This window comes from Camarhynchus parvulus, chromosome 2 (assembly GCF_901933205.1).
Source record: "Camarhynchus parvulus chromosome 2, STF_HiC, whole genome shotgun sequence".
Taxonomy (NCBI): Eukaryota; Metazoa; Chordata; class Aves; order Passeriformes; family Thraupidae; genus Camarhynchus; species Camarhynchus parvulus.
Window position 1 is genome coordinate 6,770,692 of NC_044572.1, and position 24,377 is coordinate 6,795,068.

General features: G+C 43.8%; 1 protein-coding gene across 7 annotated transcripts in view; it reads right to left on the reverse strand.

Annotated features, from left to right (window-relative positions):
* The window catches only part of KMT2C (lysine methyltransferase 2C), a 189,118-nt gene that overhangs the window by 5,461 nt on the left and 159,280 nt on the right, over nucleotides 1-24,377 (reverse strand). For all 7 annotated transcript variants that reach the window (XM_030963992.1, XM_030964025.1, XM_030964040.1 and 4 more), the window contains 17 exons: nucleotides 23,867-24,192; nucleotides 21,259-23,084; nucleotides 20,090-20,201; nucleotides 19,060-19,138; nucleotides 18,878-18,941; nucleotides 16,656-16,888; nucleotides 12,103-13,797; nucleotides 10,641-10,853; nucleotides 10,099-10,263; nucleotides 8,331-8,472; nucleotides 7,057-7,204; nucleotides 6,078-6,256; nucleotides 5,825-5,979; nucleotides 5,387-5,639; nucleotides 4,672-4,811; nucleotides 3,577-3,681; nucleotides 592-1,711 (listed from right to left, as the gene is read on the reverse strand). In XM_030963992.1, coding sequence (XP_030819852.1) covers nucleotides 592-1,711; nucleotides 3,577-3,681; nucleotides 4,672-4,811; nucleotides 5,387-5,639; nucleotides 5,825-5,979; nucleotides 6,078-6,256; nucleotides 7,057-7,204; nucleotides 8,331-8,472; nucleotides 10,099-10,263; nucleotides 10,641-10,853; nucleotides 12,103-13,797; nucleotides 16,656-16,888; nucleotides 18,878-18,941; nucleotides 19,060-19,138; nucleotides 20,090-20,201; nucleotides 21,259-23,084; nucleotides 23,867-24,192 — 6,955 coding nt within the window. The remainder of the gene's footprint in view (nucleotides 1-591; nucleotides 1,712-3,576; nucleotides 3,682-4,671; nucleotides 4,812-5,386; nucleotides 5,640-5,824; nucleotides 5,980-6,077; nucleotides 6,257-7,056; nucleotides 7,205-8,330; nucleotides 8,473-10,098; nucleotides 10,264-10,640; nucleotides 10,854-12,102; nucleotides 13,798-16,655; nucleotides 16,889-18,877; nucleotides 18,942-19,059; nucleotides 19,139-20,089; nucleotides 20,202-21,258; nucleotides 23,085-23,866; nucleotides 24,193-24,377) is intronic.

Consider the following 24,377-nt stretch of genomic DNA (forward strand, 5'->3'; position numbering starts at 1 on the left):
ATCGTGCAAAAGTAAGATTTTCTGAAAATACACAATATATTCTATTTCCACTGATTGACTGTAGTAGACTGCTCATTCTCTGAGGGTGTCAGCACCCACAACACCAAGGCTTGAGACCCGGAGCGTTACGGGTCTCCAGCACATCCATGAGCCAATTTCTGAGACCTGCCTAAGTGTTTATGGACACCCTGACATTCTTCACCCTGACAGAGACATTACCCATTCTGAGCAGAATGCGGTCACTCAGCTGTTTTTAGAGCTCCCTAACTTGAGCCCAGCTGATTTGAAGATAACTCAGCAGTGGCTCTGTGTTTAAATGAAGTCACTTTTCATGAAATGAAACCTGTGCTGCCTTTCCTAGTGCTTTACTTCACTTTCAACACTCAATCTTGGGTCTCCTCCGTGGACTTGGAACAATTCTTCTGATCTGCAGCTTACACAGTTTTTTCAGAGGTGATCACAGTCTTCACAGCAGGGTATTAAAAATGGGCCCTGGAAGCTCACTATAAACAGGTCCTGTACCACAGGAACCAGCAGTACCACAATGAACAGCAAAGCCACAAATTCATCATCTTAGCTGACAAAATTTACCTTTAGGTGTTGTGTCAGTCAGAACCAGATCCTCGTGGCCCTGCTCCACCACCTTGATGACGAAGAGCGGGAGCCCGTCCTTCTCCTCGATGGAGCAGAGGTAGCGGCAGCGCCTGTTGGCATACCTCATGCTCCAGTACAGCCGGCTGGCCTCGTAGCCCACGGGGAACAGGGCTTTGGAGGAGTGGAAGGCCTGCATCTGCTGTGGCAGCAGCTGGCCCACAGCGTGGAAGATGAGGCTGCCCACGCGGAAGGTGTGGTCGCGCTCGCCGCGCTGGACGATGCTGGCGATCTGCCGCACCTCATCGCGCTGCACGTACACCCTCCGGAACACCGCGAAGTAACTCAGCTCCTGCTCATGAGTTCCCTTTGGTTTGTGCATGGGGCAAAGCATGGTCTTGTCTTTAAAAAACATGCATTGTGCTTTAATGGCACAGGTAAAGTGATAAATATTGGTGCACCTTAACCTGTGGCAACCGCTGGTGGCACCCATTTTGTGACAGAACATGCATTTCATCTGCAAGCCTCTCCGCAGTGCTAGTTCCACGTTTATTAAGGCACCAGCTTGTGTCTCGTAGACTTCTGTAGACCAAAGAGCACAGTTCAAATGGACCCAAAGGTCTAAATCCAGGTTGAGAAGCCTTGCTGGTCCATCAGTTAATCCGTCACCCTCCTCGTGACAGAAGCAACATTTCCTGTAGTCTTTAGGCACGGGGTCTGGTTTAAGGGTTGTGCCCAGTTTTTTAAGAAATTCATCTATTTCTTCTTCACAAGGAGGTTTGAATGATCCTTTAGGAATCACAATCTGAATGCTCCACTTTTTCCATTTCATCCCTTTCCATTTCTTACTGGGAGGCCGGCAGTCCTCCAGACTGCTGTGTATTGCTTTTAACCTGGGTTTGAGTTTCACCGTTACCTTCAGCTCATCCGGTTTCGCCTCCACCTTGGCTGCTTCAAAGGCAGGGGGGAACATGATGGGGGGTGATGAGGGTGGGGAAACCTTCTCCTGCAGCTGAGGCAGACAATGGACATCCAAAGTGGAGATGTTGTTGCTGTACTGATGGAATGCTTTGGGCGGCCTCTCCTTCATCGGCGACTGTGGCAGGGTTGGGACCAATTCCTGATAATCAACAGAAAACTCTTTTAAGAAAAAGATCCCAAACTTGTTAACTGTTAAATATAACCTGAAAACATGGGCAGCTCAGTATGGGAGAGGCTTCTCCAAATGCCTAAAATCAAGATGCAGCAACAGAGAAAGATGGAACTTCTCCTGACCCATGTTACCACAGCTTGGACCAGGATTTGGAGCAGTAAACTGTCAGCCTACCTAGGACATGGTGCCCCTTTAATTCATGAGAGAAAGCACAAATAATCCTTTGTCCAGGTTCTGAATGCAAAACTCCTCAATTGCCCTTAGCGAGCTGACTGCCAGCTTTAGTTCTTAGGGATTCTTAAAAAGTTTTGTTACATCACAAAGTAACCTTAAAATATGGGTCACAGAACTAATTTAAAGTCTAAGAATCTGATATATGGTAGAAATGGAAAATTTAGAACTAATGCCACATAATTTTTTCCTGGAAACAAGTGAGGAGGAGTTTCTGCAGGGCTCTGGATCAGATACAACTTGAGGACTTAAACTATTCAGTCACAGTAAACAAGAATTATACCTGCAGAGATTTGTGGAAAAAAACCCCACAAAAACCTAAGAGAGAAAACAAGAACAACAAAGGAAGTTTATATTATGAAGTGCTTAATGTGGTTTGTGTGATTAATCTTGAAAGAGTAAATTAAAGGATCAAGAGGGTGAACGTGACATTTAATTAACTGAATTAGGTACATGCTGATGCACTTGTAGAGGAATGTTACCCTGTTTATACAACAACTGGAAATGAGCTACATGGGACACTAAAAGGATATGGATGTACACAGAGTTATCTTCCCCAGGTTGTATTTTTAAAATTCAATTCCTCCTGAGAAAGTAAGTAGGACGCACTTGAAGGAAGGCTTCAAACTATACGGTCTATATAGGACTATAAGAACACATTAATTAGGTAAAACTTGAAGGACACAGCCTGTTCTGTCCAGTAGTTTAGGGAAAAAAAAGAACATTTGATCTAGAAACAGCAGAAGACAAGTTAGTTAAAAAAAGTACTCCAAAAATTTTAACTGTGAGAAACTCGTCATTTAGTCTTCAGTGAAGACTATTTCACTTTTAATGATTAAATAATTAGATAAATTTAAGTTCCCCTTCTTCTGACCCTGAATGACCCTTGAGACAGCATGAAATGATGCCCCATTTCTCTCAGTGTTGGACACCCCTTGCAGTGTCTGCAGGTAGAGAACTACAGCAGAATTATTTGGGACCACCTGAGAAAATTCCCTGGCCTGATTCCACCTTCAGCTGAATGAACTTCTTCAGATGTACTTTTCCACTAATAAAAAAACTCCTTTTCCTGGTCACTGTCAGCTCACAGACTCCTTACTGGTGTTTTGGTAATCAATGCTTTAAAATGGCAGCTTCACCCAAATGAAGTCAGGGAACAGGATTCTATTTTCCCTGTTACACTAAATAAATTAAACTCTTTTTACAAACTTGCTGCTCAATTATTATTTGCAGAGCTGTAATTTTATTTTTAATGTACAAGCCAAATCCAAATGCAGGATATACCCCTTAAAAATGTGTCTGTGGTTGTTTACAGTGCCCAGAGAACTTGAATCACTGATTTTTTGAGACTGCATCTTCAAAGCCTGGGAGAGCAGCCAAAGGTGATGGCTTTTCTGCCATGCATCTGTCAGACACAAAGTTCTGCAAATATGATTTTTAATTCATGCTGCTGCTTCAGAATCTCAATGTCTGAATATAGAGCAATTAATTTATAAACCTCTCAAGTGAAGTGCAAACTTCCCCCTTGGCCCCTCTCTGTTCTCCAACAAATAGCTGCAATAATTTCAGCTCACTTGGGTCTGCCAGTGTTTGATACTTACTTTGTTCTCTGAGTTTTTTGCTTGCACAGCTGCTGAATAAAGAACAAAGCAGTTGTTGCTACAGAATACAATGTCCTTCATTTTATCTGAGCCTTCTTGGGAATCCTGGGAATCAAACACAGAAGAGTGTAAGAAGTGCATTTTAATACCATTCTTCACATAGTAAGTGTAATGAAACAAGTCTTCCAATCTGGCTGGAAACTTTTATTTGTAGAACATTTGTGAAATAATGAGGGATGCTGTGATATAAATACTTGATTATTTGACAGATCTAACGTTGCCACCACCTACACCCCTGTTCTTCAGCATTTCCTGCCTTTCACAGAAGTTTAACAATCAAAATAAGGCATTCTACACCATGCACCCATCTGCTCCATAGGCACTCTTGCAAAGCAAAATCCATTTTCTTTTATCTTTAGATGGCAAAAGAATGTCTCATTTCAGCCTAATCAAAGGCAGATCACAGTCTTTTATCTCCTTATCCATCTGCAAAACCTTACTGGGAATTCAGTGCATTCCTGTCTGCATGAACACTTTCCTCTCTGCAAGTTCTGGCTGTGTCTTTGTGGTGTAGTCACCTCCTGGTCACTGAGGAGCAAAGGCATTCTTTGAAGGAATGACAGTTCCAGTGTAAGGACAAGAGATTGCAACTGAAATCTGATTCCTGCCCAAGAGGACTGCAAGTATTCCTGCTCTCACAGTAATTCCTGACACAGTAACGTGGCTGCCTCACAAATAAGCTTTTTTGTGACACAGTAACGTGGCTGCCTCACAAATGAGCTTTTTTGAGTTAAGGTCCCTGAAGAGGTCAGGGAAGGAGGTTGGTAGCAGAGCTTTGAGAAGTCCCATAGATGAGACCTGTTTTGTGAAACGTCCTGGGATTCATTTTGTACCAGTAACAACAACTTTGCCATTTTTTAGCTGTACTGCAGATGTGCCTGAATGTCCCACCCTCAATCAGGACACACAAGGAAGGGGAACAGCACAGGAAGCTGAAGTGCTCTTGGCTGGCAGGACAAGCAGGACTTTGTGCCATCCCTTGCCTTAAGGAGCCCAGCTGAGCACAGGGCCCTGCCCTGGCACCTCAGCACTGACCTGTTTGAGGAAGGGCAGGTCCTTGAAGGATTTCCTCACACCACTGCCCAGAACCACAACCTTGCAGTGGGAGCACCAGCGAGGCCTCAGGGCTGAGCCTTCTGCCATGCTCTGGCTGTGATCCTTGTAGCCAGCCAGACCTGGGGAACAGATTTTCTGTCAGAGGCTGCATCAGATCAAACCTAACTGATGAGAGATCACAGTATTCTTCACTTGTCTAGAGTACTAGCACCCTCCTGGACAGGGCATGGAAGGAGGGCATTAAACCTTGACCTGACAGATAAGTTGTGTAAATCAGACCTAAAACAGCTGTGCAAACCAGGCATAAACACATTATTGTGTAAAAAATCACAAATTTAACTAACACAGGAATACAGGCTTGAACAACCATGTCAAGCTTTCCAGCATGGGAACAATTTTCCTGAATGAGGTATTTAAAACCAGACTGGACATAAAAAACCCTAATAATGTTAGGAATTATGGGAGAAATGCCTCACTGACAGTGATGTAAACAGACACTGGAAATCAGAGATGGATGAGAGCTACTCATGGTTAAATCCAGGAGCATCCACATGATCATGTAAGAAGTGAAAAGTTTTATTTGGAACAAGCATCAATTATTGAATTCTAGAGCATGGATTTATGACGCTGAGATGCATCAGTACTGAATCAGTTAAACCCTGGTACTGAACAGGGGAGGTTCAAGCCCACTCACCATTGCTGTTGGCAGGGAATGGCACATTGGGCTGCTTCAGCCCATAGGGCCCCACGATCCTGGCAGGTCCCATGGATCCTGCCTGGGGACCCTGCAGGAGCAAGTGCTGCCTGTACTCCATGGGTGGGTTCCCTCTGTGAGTGTTGGTGGCTGCCATGGAGGATGGGACATCTGGAGCATTACTGACCTCGTAACTGTTGGGAATTCTGACATGGAGCAGGTTGGAGAATGCTGCTACAATGCTACTGATGTTCTAAAAACAGGAATAAAAACCAAAATCATTTGTTTATATCTGACAAGCAGCTCAGATAGCAGAGATACAAACTATCAGAAGACTGCAATAGCAGCGTTATTGCACTGTAACCCCCTCAGAGTCACTATACATAACCCAAATTAACTGCTGTTGTACTCTATGTAATACATGCTTATTATTTTTACCTCAGCAGCTGTGGGATGTAAAGTAATTGCTACAGAGATAAGGCCAGATTTAGGACCATTCTGGGATGGTCCAAGCTGGGAGGAGAAGAAGCCAGAACCAGGTAAGGCTCCTGAACCGGGTTCTGATTTTATGTAATTCCTTTTGGCTTCTGAACCTGAAAACAAACCAGAATACAGCATGTTAATCCTACACTTATGGGAACAGACAAAAACCCAATCCTAGCTGTAAGTGCACACTCTGCTGCAGCCTCACCTTTCCCAGTGCTGCTGGGCAGGATGGGAATAATGGGAGATGGGACAGGTTCTGGGTTCTCCTCCTTTACAACCGACAAGTCTGGGTAGCGACTGATCTCCATTCCCACCACGCTCTCAGGAGAGGAAGAAGGAACAAAGCTGTCAGGAGTGTCCCTGTCCTCACAGTGATCTTGAACCCTGGAACAAAACCCAAAAAAGCTGGTTTAAAAATGGACTAAACTTTTGGCAAGCCAAAGTTATAAATCATGACAGGGAACTAAAATGAACCTGCTGGTTGTTCCTGGTCACAGAACACAAGTAGGTGGTTGGCCATCACCTCTCATATTCCATTGCACACATATTCCATTTCTTGGGAAAGATCCACGAAGAAAACAAAGACACTGACAAAGCCAAACCCTCTGTTCCCCATGGCTCTATCCACCAGAGTAAAAAAATGAGCATTTAATATTTGAACTGTTTTAATATTTAAACTGTCTGGCCTTTGTCCACATTCAGGCTCCAGTGCTTCACAGACACCCATATTTTGGGCAGGCAAGTGAAAGGGAGGCAAAAGGGAAGATCTCTCCAGGGAGATTCATATTCCAGCCAGTGTTTCTCACCTGGGACACTGAGTGGGGCTCTGCAGTTTCAGGTTGGCTCTTGCATAGTCTTGCTGCTGCTACAGCAGTCACCTGTCACTACAGCACCACACTGCTCCAGGAAAAGCACCTATTTGTATAATTTTCTTCCACTTTTAAAATATCAAGGTAAGGAATCCCTAACAATTTAGCAGAATCTACTACTTCTGGAATCACCTACTTCACTATGCTGCTCTCTACACCTGGAATGTTAAAAGTTAAAATGATCCCATTCCATTCTCTGCCCTTCTGTGCCTGCGCAAAAAGGATTTTGTTTCTCCACACCTTCACAGTCTCATCCAATGAAAGATCACAGAATCTGCTCCAAATACCTTTTTGAAGATGTCAGGTAAAACCTACCTTAACTCCTCCTGGTTGTTGTGAGGTGGTGTTGGAAGTGAAGCAGGAACATCCACAGTTTTGGGGCCCTGAGCCATTGCTCTGGCTAATAAATCATCTTGTGGTCTGAAAGGCAACTGGAACTGCTTTGGCCCCAGAGCTTTGGTAACTGAAACCAGAGAGGCACAGCACAATGAGACATCTGGACAGCTCTTTCAGGGACAGACATGCTGCCTGCTGGGTGTGGGTGGGGCCTCATGCTGACACCACTCTCAAGACATTTGGGAGTTCAAAAAATTGTGAGCATTCAGGATTAACTTCCATTTTTACGAAAAAACTGCAAATTTTGAGCAACCAGGGCCTGAAAGACTTTTGAGTGTGTCTTCTGCCACTATGAGAGGATGCTTGTTTACTTAAAAACCCACAAAACTACAAAAAAATCAACAATTTCGCAACAACAAAGGAAAAGGAGTGTGAAAAAAGGGATTTTAATCACTGAATAGTCTTTACAAAGACCCAATATGAAGAATAGAAAGCAATTTTAACTGTCCAAATTTTAAGTACCAGGAAATACACACTGACTGCACACATTCTGGATAGGCTGCTTTGAGCCCACTCAACCAAGGAGCTCATGCCAGTCATTTGTACTGGACCCAAAAATCTGATCCTAAGGTTTTCTTTCTCATTTCTTAAGAGTACGTCTAGCTCTCAACATGTTTCTGAACGGGAACAAGGCAAAGGCACCAACACCTGACACTATACTGGTGTAAAATATTGCTGGCCAGTGATGATTATAACCTTGGGAAGTCTGGGCATTTTGTTTTTATAAAGGAGCATTGCAACTGAGAAGGATCCTAGGAGGTAACCTGGAGGGGTCTGAGGGGACACCTCCCAGCAGCCTCCAGCTTCCTCATGATGGGGGGCAGAGGGGCAGGTGAGGATCTCCTCTCTGGTCACCAGTGAAGGGACCCAAGGGAATGGCCTGAAGCTGTGTCAGGGGAGGTTTAGGGTGGATATCAGACAAAAGTTCTTCATCCAGAGGGTGGCTGGGCACTGAGCAGGTTCCCCAGGGCAGTGGGCACAGCACCAAATCTGACAGAGCTCCAAGAGCATTTGGACAACGCTCTCAGGCACAGGGTGGGATTGCTGGGGGTGTCCTGTGCAGGGCTGGGAGCTGGACTCAATAATCCTTGTTGGGTCCCTTGCAGCTCAGCATGTTTTGTGATTCTAAGATCTATTTTGCCATTTGCTAGAAGCAGGACAGGCCTTGCAGCCCCAACACACACGAGCCTTACCATCATGGCCCCCCAGCACTCCGGCCTTGCCCGCGAGCTCCTCGGTGGTGGCGAAGCCATTGACCAACTTCTGGCAGGCCACGGGCGGCGGCGTGGGAGGGAGAGAGGCAGGGGGGGTCGGGGGATTGCTCAGATTGTTCTGCTGCAGGACAGGAGTTAAAGAACCATCAGTCAGGATGGAACACAGGTGTAGCCATGATATTTTCTGAAAAATCCTTTCCTTAGGATTTTTTCTCCTGAGAAGCTGAGAGGCCTCAGGAACAAAATGCAAACAATGGTTATCTGCTGCTGTGGAATGCAACAGGTGCATCTGTGATTGGTCTCATGTGGTTGTTTCTAACTGACGGCCAATCACAGTCCAGCTGGCTCGGACTGGCTCGGTCAGTCACAAGCCTTTGTTATCATTCTTTTCTATTCTTAGCTAGCCTTCTGATGAAATCCTTTCTTCTATTCTTTTAGTATAGTTTTAATATAATATATATCATAAAATAACAAATCAAGCCTTCTGAAACATGGAGTCAGATCCTTGTCTCTTCTTAAGACCCCTGTGAACACCGTCACACACAGGGAGAGAACCTGTCTTGTTCCAGTACCAGACAATGCAACCCACTCAGAGTTTTACACCCAGAGGTAGAACTGATATGCAGCCATAGCTGAGACCCAAGCATGAGACACAGAGGTATCTACTGTACAAGACACAATGATTGGCTTTTCTTGTGTCAGGGATATCAGAGGAACAGTTCACATGAGTAAACACTGCCAAATACACTACCAAAAGATTTACAAAAATGCACAAAGAACATTGTAAGGAACTGTTTCAAACAGGTTCCTACAGTTTCAGCAGAGGTCCCGACTCCATGCAGAGAGAGCTGTTCCACAGTGACTCTCCAGCACCATGAACAAGTCAGCTTCCCCACCTGCCCCTCAAGGAGAAGCTGCCTCACCGTCAGCACAGGATGAGCTGTCACTGAAGCAGCCACCATAGAGCAGCAGATACTCTGCAAGTTCATATCTGGGCTAACTCTCACCAGTTTATTCAACTGCCCATATTTTAAATGAAAATTAAATGAGAACTTCAGTATCTGTTGTTCCTGCAGTCATGCCCACAAAGCTCATCCTCATTACTTACCTTTGACCACAAGAACTATTTCTGTAGGTCCCATTCTCAGCTTACACACTGTGTAAGGCTGGAGAAAGCATCACTGGTTTTAATAGGTTTTTGTATTAGGGTATCCAAGCAGCAAATTTGATTCTGTCTGTTCAGTATCCCACTGCCCTCCCAGTATTGCCACTCTGATCTCAGAGACTAAGTTTTAAATGCTGTGGGTTATTAACTCATCAACAAACAATCTATTTTGTTCAGAGTTCCCAGGGTCTTAGTTAGGGCTTGGTGGGCAAATCAGAAAAAGTCTATTTCTTATTTAATTCACATTAAGAAATGCTTAATGCTTTCAAAGACTTTGCAAAATACTGAGAATTCAGTCTTTTCTGCTCCACAAAACTGTAATTACAATTCTCATTATTTAGCATCCTTTTGTTAAAAGCGCATTTGTAGTTTTTCATTAGTTTACAACAACACAGTTCCCAGAACCAATTCCACTTTCAGAGAGTAAAACAATGGTGACTGTTTCACACTATCTAGTCCAGCAATAGAAGGTTATTTTTCTTCTAGTTGCATAAAAGGCAAGAACTCTGACAAGTAGTAATAATATAATGGACTTCTCTTCCCACAGAGAGCACACAACAGAAATTCAGGTTAAAACCATACCTTGTAAATGAGCTGGGAGTAGTAATCTGAAGCCCCATCAAGAGTAGCACTACCAAAACTTCCCACAAGTCGATTTCCACCATTGAGTTGGCCACTGCCATAAGGGAGGAAGTGTGCAAAGCTCACTCCAATTATTGGTTCCACCAAAGGCAGAAGAGAAAGTTGCTGTATTAAAAGAAAAAGAAGTCAGAAATTAAGTCTAAGACAGAACACTGCAATTCTCCAGTCAGTAGAGTGGTTTTTAATTTAAAAGAAGAATTGGAATTTATCCACTGTTAGGAAATTGTTCAGCTCCAGATCCCTGCCAGCTCATCCAGAGGCTGCCAGAGCTGACAGGAACTCTGTGGCTTTGGGACCACCTGCCATGTCAGCCCACCTCCCAAAATTAAACACCAAACTTTAAATTCCCTGATTTTATGAAGTTCACATTTTCCCCAATCTGTGCTCAAAATTCAACTTAAGCATCAACTTCACTTCCACGGGGAGAAATCCACAGCTCCACAGGGCCTCTGGGCTGCCTTTGCCAGCCCCTGCACACTCACCTGTTTCAGCTGGATGAAGGTATCTGCGTTAGGATAAACTGCCTGCTTCTCTTCTTCCTCTTTTTTCCTCTTCTTGGACCGAGGAGCTGCCTTCTCTCCTGTCCTCTGAGCCCGCTTGTTTCTCTGCTTCTTGGTTTCAGGTCCTACATCTGTTCTCTGGAGCTGGCTGTTACTGCACCCAAAAGTACCTTGCATCTGGCCTCCTGCAATTTGCTGGTGTGAAAAAAGGAAGTGCAGCAGAATTTTTGACATGTTAATACACAGTTCACTCCAATTTACTGCACGATTCTGAAAGCACAGGCACAGAGTAATAAATCTCACTGATAACAAAGTGTATTTTACTGGCAGGTGGAACTGCTAAACTGTCCCTACAGACAGAATTATGACCTCCCATTAACACCACTGACATCTGAAAACATCATTAAAAACTCACAGGACAGTAACATTCTCTTTTGAATACCTCCTAAAATAAAGTTACATGTGCATGAAACCTTGGAGATGTTCACGAGGGCCTAATGAAAGCCAGACTTGGTGGCAGAAGAGACGCATGGAAGTTAATATAATACAAAAGTATTTTGAGGTTAGCAACAAAAAAAGTGTTGTGAAACCTTTCTGGATTGTACCACTTGCTTAAACACTTCCAGTACAAATCTGCAAAGCCTTTCTTCCCATGGAAGCACAGCTGGGTAAAAGGGATCAGGATGGGACTCTGATGCTACAGGGGCAAGCCAAAAGAAAGCCCATTTCTTAAAAAATTCATTGTCATTTTAAACAGCCCTACATGAACCCTACCTCAGTATTCTAATATTCCTATCACATGTTTTAACAGTGGATATTTCACAGTTAATTACCTGCTGCTCACTATTATCTTTACTTTTATGAGTATTTTTTTCTTTTAAACACATTTAAATTTTGTGTTAAGAACGAATTTAGAGTTTAGGCAGTCAAAACCCAAAAGCAGAGATTAAGATTACAATAAAATGACCAGCAAGTCTAAGTGTAAAGTGTATCCTACTTCCACAGAAAGCACTTTTCTTTAGGTCTAAAAACAGACCTTATAAATTAATAAATCACACAGACGACTCAGGTGGAGTCACAGGAGAAAGGAGACACACCATGTTCTGTACAGACACATACCAGTCAGTAATTAGGAATCATACTGTAAAATCCTGCCTTAATACTAGGAAGTGACATTTTTTGAAGACAGTTTTCTGTAGAAAAAGACTTTTTTTTTAAGCGACTTCTAAATATGCTGACCTAAGAAGCCATATTAAAATTTATTCCTTGCTCAACACAGGTGATTTATTTGTGGAGAAAAGGCAGCAAAGAGGCTAAAGTTCCTTAAAGCTGTTTCCTTCACCCCTGCACAGGTAGGTTATGTCCCCACACATGCCCACAGTAAGGCACAGACTAGGCTGGACTGCTGCTGACGACAGTTTAACAAAACCAGTACCAGGCTCACCATTCCTTCAGCTGGACTCTGCTTCTCTGCTAACTTTTTATCCCCAGAAGCCTCTTCTTCTGCTCGGCCACTGTTCTCTGGTTTCTGATTTAGAAGAGATGAGGACTTCTTGTTTTTTAGCAGGTGTTTCAGCAGTTCATTCCCTGACTCCCCTTTGGCTGCCAGAGCACCGGGTGGCTGTGCTGGACTCGGAGCTGAAGAGCTTGGCTGTGAGGTGACCTTATCCTCCTCCACCTTAATACTGCTTGGATTTTCTGGTTTAGGCTCAGCTTGACCTGAGCATTGATCAGTTTCTGCCTTTTCCAGTTTAACTTCTTGGAGGCTGCTGGGTGTGTCCATTTTAGCCTTTTCAGCCTCTACATTCCCCCCAGGCTGTGTCTGGGACACGCTGCTGCTGCTGCTGAGGAGCTTCCCCTTCAGCTCAGGGGAGTTCTCTCCCGTGTTGGATGTCGAGGGGACCGTCAGCTCCATGGACTCCAGCTCATCCTGGTGCCGTGGCTCATTGGGGGTGTTCACTGTGGGGGTGGAGGTAGCATCAGAAATGGTTGGGGTTGACGGTGCAGTGATATCCGAGTGTGGAGTTGATGGGGCTTTTATGGACTCGGCATCGTCGTCCTTTTTCTTTTTCCGTGTCCTTTTCTTTTTGCCTTTCTCTTCTGGGATTATGTCAGAATAGAGCTGGATGAGAGACTGGCCTGATACAGGGATGTTTGCAGCCTGGGGCACACCAGTGTCCAACCCACATGGGGCACTGCCCCCCAGCACTGGAGATGAAGGGACAGCAGAAGGGAGCGGAGGCCTGACCTGGTTCTGCGTAAAGGCAGCCCCAGGGAGATTCCCATGAGTTTGTTTTACATTATGGAAACTGGGGGCTCCACCTGCACCAGCAGATGCATCAGGTCCAAAAGCTGCAGGTCCCACTGGCCTTCGCTCTGAGCTTTGCATAAAAGTGGTGGCAGGAGGGGAGGTCACTGCACCCTGCTGCAGGATCTGCCCCATCTGCTGCTGCTGCTGCTGTGGGGACGACTGCAGGGGCCGAGGGGTTTGCATGAAATCACAAGGCAGCTCAGAATTGAAGAAAGGTATCTGAGATAAAGATGTTTTGTTGTTAATTTCAGGCCCCATCATACTGTGCTGCTCCAGCTCCATCCTCTGCTGCAGAGCTCTCTGTCGATCCACCTCCTGCATCAGCTGGATGCGCTGCCGCTCCTGCTGCTCCCGTAAGCGCTCCTTGCGCTCCCGCTCCTGGAAGCTTTCACTGAAAGGGTTGTTGTCCTCAAACTCCACCCTCGGGGGTGGCCCTGACTGGGCAGCTGCATTTGGGCCAGGCACAGGAGCCGGTGCACCAGGAGTAATTGGCAGTGGTGTCATTGGAGGCTGCATCCTTGCTGGATTCATGGAAATGTGACGTGCAGGGTTTGCAGGTTGCCACCCAGATAAATTTGGCATCCTGGTGGGGTTGGACTGCCCAGGCATCACCACTGTGTGCTGCTGATGCTGGAGCTGCTGGGCCACCATGGGGAAACTCTGCTGATTCATTGCTGGTGCTGTTCCCCCTGGAACCATGGGAGGCTGGCCCTGGACCCCTGGCATGATGGAGTGTGGGGCCATCCCACACTGCTGCTGCTGCTGCTGCTGCTGCTTGATCCGGTACTCCTCAATCAGCTCCGCGTGCTCCTTCTGCTGCTTCCGGATCTAAACATTGAAACAGTCATTATTCACCTCTGCCACAAACTGGCTGTGTGAGCAGCATAAAGCATGTAACTCCCCAGTGTAATTCCAGGAGACAATGAACCTCAGGCCAAACAAGAATTTCTGTAGTGTTTTTAATGCTAAACAGCCATTATTTCATCAGAAATACTCCCCAGCCCAAGACTTCAGACAAAACAGCAACGTCTCAAAGTTCTAATTACACATCGATACTCATTGTGCTAGAAAATATACAGACCTAAACCAGCGATGATCCTTGTCCTAGAGATCTTATCATCCATGCACAGAATACAACAGTTGGGAATACACAGGAAAAGGGAAACAGTGAGATGGATGATGTTCACACATCAGTAATGTTTTAAAAAGATCTAACTGGAAAAGGAAAGTTTGCAGGAAAATAGTGATGGATATTCCCATTTGTTCATCGGCAAATCCTCAAACACCCCATGTCAGATGAAAATTGCAACTGCTGCTAGAAAATTTAAGATTTTAAGACCAAAATAAACTCAACATGGGCACTGCAAGTTATGCCTTGTAGATTAGACACACAGGAGAAGTTGAGGGAAGGACACAATACTCTCAACTGGACAAGCAAGAGCCTTTCAGAAGCACTGCAGAGACCCAACTAAAATAAAAACAGAAGGATTTGCAATCCACTGGTTGGTGATACATACATTATGGAAAATCTCCCTCTCACTTCTGTTCATTTGATTATGACTTCCACAGCTTATGTAGGGACAGAAAAACTCTGTAATGTACTTCGAATTGTGTGATAGCCCTTTCCTTTATCTGAAGCAAGGACTGAGACAGAAAGCTCAGGGTAACAGTGATGCCATAGGACACACTTCATGCTGCAGGACAGATGTACCCAGAAGGTTATTTACACAATAATCCCAGGTCCAAGATGATTTATGAGCTCTGCCTTGGCACTGACACTGCTGGATAAACAGTGCTACAGCACAGAGCCACTGACTGATCCATCTGCACTGCACAGACCCAGTGCTCCAGGGCTCCTCTGTGGTCCTGCAGCACTAAACCTGTGCTGGCTCTGTGGGGCTGTACCACGAGGCCCCCAAAGCACCACAACCTCCAGGGGTGGATCAGCCATGACTGTCCCTGGAATGAGCTGTGGTGTCCAAGGCTGAGCACACCCAGAGGCCCTGAACTGAGCTGGACATTTCAGCAGTGCAGGGAGGGCAGGGCAGAGCCTGTGAGCACAGGCACAGTGCCACAGGGGCCATCTGGCAGGGTCTGTGTGGCTCCATGCCTGGCCAATAACCCTGACTCACATCAGCTCCTGGGGCACAGTCAGCTCTGTGTCTCTGTGCCTGTGTCCAGGACCAGCCACTCCCAGGAATCAGCAGCTCTTTTCTCCCTCCATACATACAGAGACTTTTCAAAAACTAACAGGAGCTTGATTGCAGAAAAATGACTTGATGAGATTTGAAAGAATGGCAAATTGCTTCCAATAGAAGGTGGTTAAAACTATGCTTTAAACCTCATTTAAGCTCCTATTAGGTACAGAACAAAATGCTGCTTAGGATGTGGATGAATCAACTGCTGGTCTAAATCAGTGGCTAAAGGGCAGTGGATGGCTTCTGCTAGCAGTAGATTAAACTTAAATTTAAAAATTACAAATAGGAGAACCTTAATAATGGGGCAGTAAATGGATCTGCCAGTAATGTCATGGTTAACAGCTGTTACTTCAGTCTAACTCCACCAAAAGATTAGACTGTTGTATGTACAATAAGAATTGGTTAAAGGGAATTTTTTTTTGCATTTGTTCTACTTGTGATTCATTGTGGAAGGGGAAAAAATTATGTAGAAATAATTTACCCACTCCAGCCCTCTTCCACACAGTGGAAAGATGAGCCAACTAATATCCCATCCAGCACATACTTTGTCTTGAAGCAACACAGGGGAACTCAAGGGTCAGATATTGCTCAGGACTTCATTCCAAGTTGTCTGCTGCCAAGTTTTTTTTCTTCATATTAGTAAAGGATAATTCTAAAGCATTTTCATTTTCAGCAGGACTAGTTGATCCTGACAATCATGCCAGGTAATTTATAATAAAAGTCTTGAGGAACACAGCACTAACTACTGGTAGGCAAAGCAAAACTATCACAGGTTTCATCTCACTATTATCACAGCTCCAATATGTGAAATTCCAACTGAATGTAAGGAAAGGAAAACAAAGCCCAATGAAAGTGGTTACATGTAGAAACAGGGGCCCAGAAAGGCTGGGAAATCTCTTCCCCTGGAGACTTACAGAACTTGACTGACAAGGTGCTGAGTAACCTGATTTAATCATGAAGCTATTTCTGCTTTGATCATGACTAAACAATCTCCAGACATCCCTTTGACCTGTGTTATTCCATGACACAATACTGATGATCAGCATCTAGAAATGAGACAGACCATAAAACTAGTCTAACACTAAAGATATAATAAAAATAGATTTTCAAAGTGTAAAAAAAGAAGATTGGGTTAGAACATTCACTCAAGCCTGAAACAAAGCCCTGCATGCTAAAACTTTTCTCTGAATGTTTCATTTTTGCTTTGCATGGTGCCAAGAACTCTGCTGCAAGTCATTTTGCCAAGGAATTCCCCTCTTCCCAAAGTACTAACCCAGCTTTTTGTCATAATGTTTGCCACAGAATATTCCCTTGCAGCTCCAGTGTCACCTACACTCCAGAGCAACGCTGTTACACACACACAACAAAACAGGCAGTGGCTGCTTCAGGTAGAGCTCCACTGTGTCTTCCAGAAGATTTAAAGGAAAGACTCACTACCACTGTGAGAGCTCAGTGCCAAGGAGAACAGTCTGGATTCCAGATGATTACCTGATCTAGCTGTTTTTGGACCATGCTCTGCTGCTCAGTAACGTGCTTCAGCTGCTCTGCATCCTCCTCTGGGAACTCCCGGCCGGCTTTCTTGGCCGTGCGCTGCTTGGCTGAAAGGGCCTTCTTGGATTTTCTGTGGGCTCCAATCTGCTCCTCCAGGTACTTCTGCTGCATTTGAAGCAGTTGTTGTGTGTCCTGCAGCCATTCCTCGTACTGCTTTCGCTGTGAATCATCTAGAGAGAAGGGAAATGAAGTGTGATATGATCTCATCCTGGAGATGAGCTCTCATCCTACTTTTTAAAGCTCAAGTTTAACCATCAGGTTCCCCCCCTTATTTTAAGAAACTAGAGGTCAAATTCAGCCAAATTTCACAGAGAATTTGGTACTTCAAGAAGTGGTATGTTCTTGGAGTGACTGGAGTAAATGAGGCAGATATCCAAATTACTGCATTTGTGAGAGGAAGCACACTTGCAGTGAGCAAATGTGGCTTTGAGAACTGCTACAGAACCCAGAAATTCCCTGTCCTGCCACAGAAGAGGGGACATGGAAGATCTCTGGAAGTACTCAAGTACAAAGACATTAGGGAACTAGGACATAAAAGGAAATATGGCCTGATTAATTCTGATGTTTGCAGAAAACTGTTGTACATATAAAATTTATATTATTACAACTTCAAAGAAAAATATTAAAATTATGAACACAATCAAATATTCACGAAGTGAAAGAATATATTGTCTTTGTAAAATTCACTTTGTCAGTGCCAGCCCTCAGCATGGGGCCTTCAGCAGCAGTGCCATTTCATGCCCCCAAAACAAATGCTTCTCATTTAGGCTGTAACTGAGACATTGCTCTTCTTTCAAATGAGAAATGCTCATCTGCCACAGGCAGTCCATTGCTCTCTGATCTTTTTCTGGAGGCAAAACAACCATGTCTGATAACACTTGACCTGTGCTAAGCACAGAAAGCAAGAGAGAACACTGGGTGATGGTGCCAATTTGTCTCCTGATCACATTTTCAGCGAGCTAGGACATCACAAATAAGCAGAGATTTTCCTTGTGAAGACCCTTGTTTAACAGAGATACCACCCAGCTCCATGATTTCAATACAACCACGTCCTCCTTGTGCTCCAGACCCTGCCACCTTCTCCTCCACGAGTCACTGTGTCAGTGACAGCTCTGACTGAACAGCTCAACTAAACCTACTCAGGGTGAGCTACAGCCTCAAGGTGCTTGCAGGGAAAAATTCTCCAGAACTATTTCCAAAAACTGAGGGGACAATTGAGTGGAAACATGCAGAGTAACATAAGAAACATGAAAGCACTGAAATTTTAATGAGTTCCAGGTAAGAGTAACTACTACTGAACTAAGAACCAGATTTACTCAAGTGCTCAGAACCCACCACCACCCAACCAGAGCAGGGCCATGCTGAGTGCCATGTGGAATCACACCACAAATAATTAATATAGATAATAGTGCCGAAGCTCCTTATTGCATACTCAGTGCTGCTACTTCAGCTTCTGGAAAATGTGAAAGAGTTTACTTCTGTTTCTTATTCACAAATATCAAGTGAAGTATTTGCAGTGATCGAAACACTTTTTTACACAAGGCCTTCCTCTTCCAACATATGCTCAGTTTTAATTTCTGTTAATAAATCTTTTTCATCACAGAGAGTAGGATTCACAATTGATCTAGGGCAGCCAGAAATATGGAATACAAAAAGCTAGTGCAGTGTTATTTCTGCTTTGAACAACTGTGTTTCACCAGCCAGGCTTGCCTAACCAGTGCCTGGAAAGCTTTTTCTGGTATTTGTTCAAATGACAATGATGCTGCACAAAACTTTCTGCTTCTGAAATAAAAAATTCCATCAATACACAGCTGTTCTCATTGAGCTCAGAATATTGCAATACAACCCAAGACCAGGTTTCTGATACAGCAGTCTGACAGTTAATAAAGTACTGCTCTCACACAAATCCAAATAATGTTAATTTTCTGTTTCCTTCTTTCCTTATGGTGTTTTGTTGATGACAGCTTCCATTAAAAAAAATGCTAACAGGATTTACTATACACTCCTTCATTACCTGGCATTGTAATGATGAAATGACTCAATTTTAAAAGGATTATTTTTTTGAGACAGGATCCACAGTTCATTTTAAAGAAAACAAAACTGTAAAATGAAAAAAAAAAAAAACAACCCATACAATAAATTATTAAATCTCTACTTACTGACAAAACCAGGACCAAAATTGGGAGGATTAGGTCTAGAAATCTGAGGTGTCAAACTTCCATCCTAGAAATTTCAGTAGAACAGATAGACAAGGATATTAAATCATGATTCAATTAAAATACCCAAAATTAGTAATCATTATTGAACAGTTTTGTTTCCAGCCCATATCAAGTTGCATTACCTGTGTAATTGCCTGTTGCATATGATTTTGGCCTTCACTGGTCTGAGCCCCTGGCACTGGCTGACCCATAAAGGGAAATCTATTGAGAAACAGAAATAGCAATTGTAACCTTGCAAACCAGCACATTAGGAGAGACAACTTTATTATGTTCAACTTAAACAAAGCACCCAAATACTATACAGACATGCACTTGAACTTCTGTACCAAACCTTTTCAACATCTGGAGAATACAGACAGCATTTTGCCCTTGGTTGAAACTACTGCATTTTACATTTTTCAGAAAGATGATGTAAACATGACCTACTGTGCTAGAACAGTGAAAACACACACACACAAGTCTGTATTTGTATTTTAGTCTTTTAAAATTCAAAGAAAAACAGTTAAATGTATTTAGGTTTCATGGCCACTATCACAGTCAACTGCAGTTGGGTAAATGTACACCCTGGGTAAGGCATTTATTATCATGGGGCACTAGGCAGAGAAAATCCAGTTTGAAGTGCCCCACCAAAAGAACAGGCACAGATCCTCCCTGGCCCATGGACTCCCCACCTACCGTAAGGACAACCATGGTGCAGTCTGCAGTTCATGGCTCCTTTTGTCCTCAGAAGGGATTTAAGGAGAGGATGGAACTTCCACTACTTGGGCTAAAATCTTACTTATACCCAGCATTAAAAGGTTTGCTGCAACATGAAGTTCCACTGTTAGATGGCCACCCCCAGTTTTCTAGTACAACCCGTGGGAGATGTGTCATTACCTAATCAGCAAGTGGGAAAACAAGAAGAGCATCAACATGCTGGCCATGTTGACCCATGACATTACAACTGGAACACAAATATGATGCACTTGAATACCTTTTATAGCTCCTACTGCCACACTGGCTTTATTCCTAGGAGACAATCCTGTGTTAGCATCAAATGTGAACCACAGGACAGAAAGAATTTTTTTTTATTTCCTGCACACAGCTTCCCTGAGCTCTGTCATTTCCTTTTACATTCTGTAGTCCTAAAGAATGGTGTCAAGAGTTGCCTACCTGTTCATGACCATTGGTGGCATCCCCATGTTATTCTGTGCCATGACTTTGTTGATCCCCTTAAGAGCCACCATTTTTGCTTTCATTATGGGATCTGTAATCGCATCAAAATCTGTAACACAAAACCAGCAGCAGTGAATCACACAGCTGAACATTACAAGTTATTAAATGGAAATTACTTGTTTACATTTACTTCATGTGTAAATCTTCAGTAAAACATTAACTGCATTCTATTTCACACTTATTGTCCTCCCCACTTGATATTCAAGGTTAATAAGCAGTTTCATGTATCCTGTAGAACTTGGTGCAGCAACAGCTGTCCTTGTTTTCAGCCACAACATACAACCAAAAGCAGGTCAGTCTGAGAAGGGCTCTAGACCAAATCTGGCCTATGACCCAACAGATTAATAAATTATATTTATGGGTTTAAGACTCAGGAAGAGGAGTTGCTCCTGTGATCTCAACTGGCAACTGGCACATCACCACTAATGCACTATGAGAATGGCCTTGATGGTCACTGTAGCTACAACTTAAACAATTCTCAAAATTTAGTGTTTAATTACCAGTTAAATGATGGTCATGGTCTTGATATGAATGCTCAAACTGCTAGATTATCTTACACAAACAACCACAGTTATTCTTAAATGTTTTAGTACAAGCTGAATTACATGTGGTATTTCTGGGCTTTGCCTAGACTGTGGGTTAGTAACAGCTTTTGATAATCCCTTTCCTTGTGACACAACAAATACTGCAAAAAAAGGTCATAAAACAACCATAAATATAAAATTGATAGATCAAATATCAAGAAGGTCAGCTACTGCACTTGATCACTTAATTTTGTTTACAAAGGATGCATTTACTCCCTATCTCTTGAGAACCTAAAGTATAAAGAGAGTTGGTGACACAGCTGATGTCACAAACATTATCAGTAAAGCAGAGTTACCTTGATCCTGGTAATGACAACAGGAGCCTTGCCAGAGTTCAGAATTCCACCTACATGCTCAATTTCCATACTCCCTTTGTACATAATAGGCAGGCTCATTTTTATCATGCCACCTTCAAGCTCTACATATTTACCTGCTTTTGGCAGTCCAGTGGATTATTTAACTATTTGTTGCTGCATTTTTAGAACATCAACCAGAACACTGACAAACAGGACACCCACATACCAATATTGGGGAAAAATGGCTCCGAACGCTGGCGAATCATGGCTTGCATCTGTCTCTGCTGCTGCTGCTCCTGCCTCTCCTGATCCAAGAGGTCCTGCAGAAGAAGTGGCTGCTCCTCTAGCAGAAGTGGCCTCTCTCTGTTTTGTTGCTGAGCTAATGGCTGAGGGAGCATCATCTGCTGGGGACCAGAGATGCCGCTGGGACCAGGACGGTTCGGTACAGCCACAGTCTGATTAGATGTCTGTCCTGACCCAAAGTTATGATTAGATGACTGACCCTGAATAAATCCTGGATTTGGTGACCCTTGAGAAAAATTATGGTTCATTCGTGGAACCATGGGCAGATTGGAATTTAAAGTGTTTTCCAAGATCTGTCCAGCAGGTGTCATGAGTGTTTGTGGAATACCTGATCCATGGTTCATTTGTGTGGGTGGCAGAGATTGAGATGGAGATCCCAGAGTTCTTGCTTCAGCATTGTCTGAGCTTTCGCTAGACAGCAAACTTGAGAGGACTGGGGTGGACCCAGAAATACTGCAGGAACTCACTGCTCCTTGAACAGGCAATGGAGCAGATCCCTGAGCATCTGGACTAGGCACAGTTGTATCTTGACTAGGAACAGCAGGAGTTTTGTCAGGGAATTCTGGGTTAGCAGGTTGCACAGGAGCCTTTTCCCCATCCTTTAACTCCACTTCAGCAGCCTGTTGAGTACTTGTGGACTCAGCATTTCCATCACTTTTTTCATTTTCATTCTTCTTTTCCTCTTGAGTGTTTGGGGAAAGTACTTTTGTTTTAATTTCATTTTCTGTAGCTGATTTCTTTGGTGGAGACTGGGTCTCAGCAGGGGCAACAGCTGTATCACCTTGTTCTTTCTGTTTGGGTTCTTCTGCCTTGCCCTGGATATCTAGTTTGTCATCAATGGGGACATTAAGGTCTAGTTCTTCATTAAACATTCCTTTCTTATCCCCCACATCAAGGTCTGGGTCTGTGTATGCAATTAAATCAAATTCCCCAGATCTCAGAAGATCATCAAGGTGAGGATCATTGGTTTCCAAATTATCTAGAGTGTCCAGTTCATCTCCTTTCCCATCCTCTGTGTCCAAGTTCAGATTTTCCAAATCCTCATCATCTAAATCCTTGACTTCAACCCCATCAAGGTCTTTTACATCCAAATCTTTTACAGCAGGATCATCAGGATCAAGCTTTTCTTCTAGACCATCACTTGGCTGGGTGGGAATCTGCAAGTTTGCAGATTCATCAGTTGGTGCAGATGTAGACAAAGATGTTCCTGGGAATGCATCAGCAACTGGCTGACCCAGAGAACGCATTACAAGGGCAGGTGGGTTCTCAGGATTGATCTGATCCTGCTGGGACTGGGACATGTGCTCCAAACCCGCAGCCATCTGCAGCTGGTTTGGTATTCCTTGAGCATTGTGTCTCAGTGGCTCTGCCTGTCTTGGGCCTGGGAAATCCTGCCTGGGCAGGAAGCCGGGGTGCCTCTGGTGCTGAGCTGCTGCATCCAGCACGGTGGCAGCAGCAGCAGCAGGGCTGAAGGGCAGCCTTGGCCTGCCATCAGGAGCCCTGTGCCGCAGCTCGATGAACGCCTGCCCCAGGATGTTGTGCTGCTGCACCGGGATTCCCTGCGGGGGAAAATGCTGCGGGATGCCGGATGTGTTATTGATCTGAGGGCTGCTCACTGCCCGGGGCATGTCAATGGACAGGGATCTCCTCAGCTGTGGGGGAACTCCAGGGCGCTGCATGGGCTGCTGAGGACCAAGGAAACGCTCCTGGCCTGGGGGTGGACCATGGCCGCCTCCTGGAAATCCATATCTAAAATAAAGCATGAAAGGCAAATGATTTTTTTTTTCTCGGTCTCACACAACTAAATAACTGTTCACCAAAATGCTTTTACATGATGCATTCATCAGGATATTTAAATCAATGTTTTGATTAATTATACTTACATTTAAATGAGCTTTATGACTACAATAAAATAATTGCTTTAATTATGTTTAATAAACAACCTGTTTTCAATTTCAATAATAATAATAATAATTGATAGAAAACTCTGACAGTCAGAACTAACCTAGTAATTAAAATACATGTTAATGCAATTCAGAGTAAAAAACCTCAGTGTGTGGATTTAGAAATTACTGAAATAAATCCAGATACTGAAAAAATTAACTTCTGAGAATGTATGTTGATACTGGTATCATTTTATATTGTAGCATTCACTGCAAAAGTGCTACAGACAGAAGCTGATGTTTGATCACATACTCATTAGAAATTAATTTATCCATTATTACGACATAAAAAATAAAGTATTTTACTTTTTTTTTTTAAATGCCCCAAAAGCCATGGACAACACAATGTTTCAGGTCACATAAGTTTGACTAGTTCTGCAGTTTCTCCATTTATTTTTCTGAATTACTGCAAACAAAACAGTGTAAAATACTTTGTGTAAAACACACATTGTAATGTTACAGGAAAACCCACTGCACGTACAGAGTTCAGGAAGGTTACCAGCTCCTGTAAACGATTTTTCACGCTGTCTAAAAAGCCCCCTTTAACTATCCACGCATACCCTGAGTTTAAGAGATGCAAGAGCTCACCTCAGACCATGAGGTCTCATCCCCATGGTGTTCATATCTCCTGGAAACTGGGGCCTGTTGAACTGCCCATCCCCAGGGAAGGGCCCACGCTGCTCCTTCGGGTACATCGAGAACCTTGGCCCACCTGGAGGGACCACAGAGGACCTGATATTCCCAGGATAGGGAGGAGGAGGGCGGTTAAAAATTTGATTTAAGTTGTCTTGCTGCCAATGCTGAAGAGGGGCAGCATGGGGAGGAGCTGCTGCATCCTGCAAGGCCTTTTCCTGGCGAACTGCATTCTTCTTCTGCTGCTGCTGCTGTAGAATAATCTCACGGAGCTTCTGGCGCTGTTTACAAGAAAATAAATCATTATACTTGACACTGCAACTGACATCTTTTGAAGTGCTGCACTCTGCTAGGTTAAGCCTTTTTGAGGAAAGAAATTCTTCACTTGTTACAGGAAAATATTATTACCAACAACTATCACCTCAGAAATGAGAAGGAGGGTCAAATGTGCAGGGTGGTGGCAACC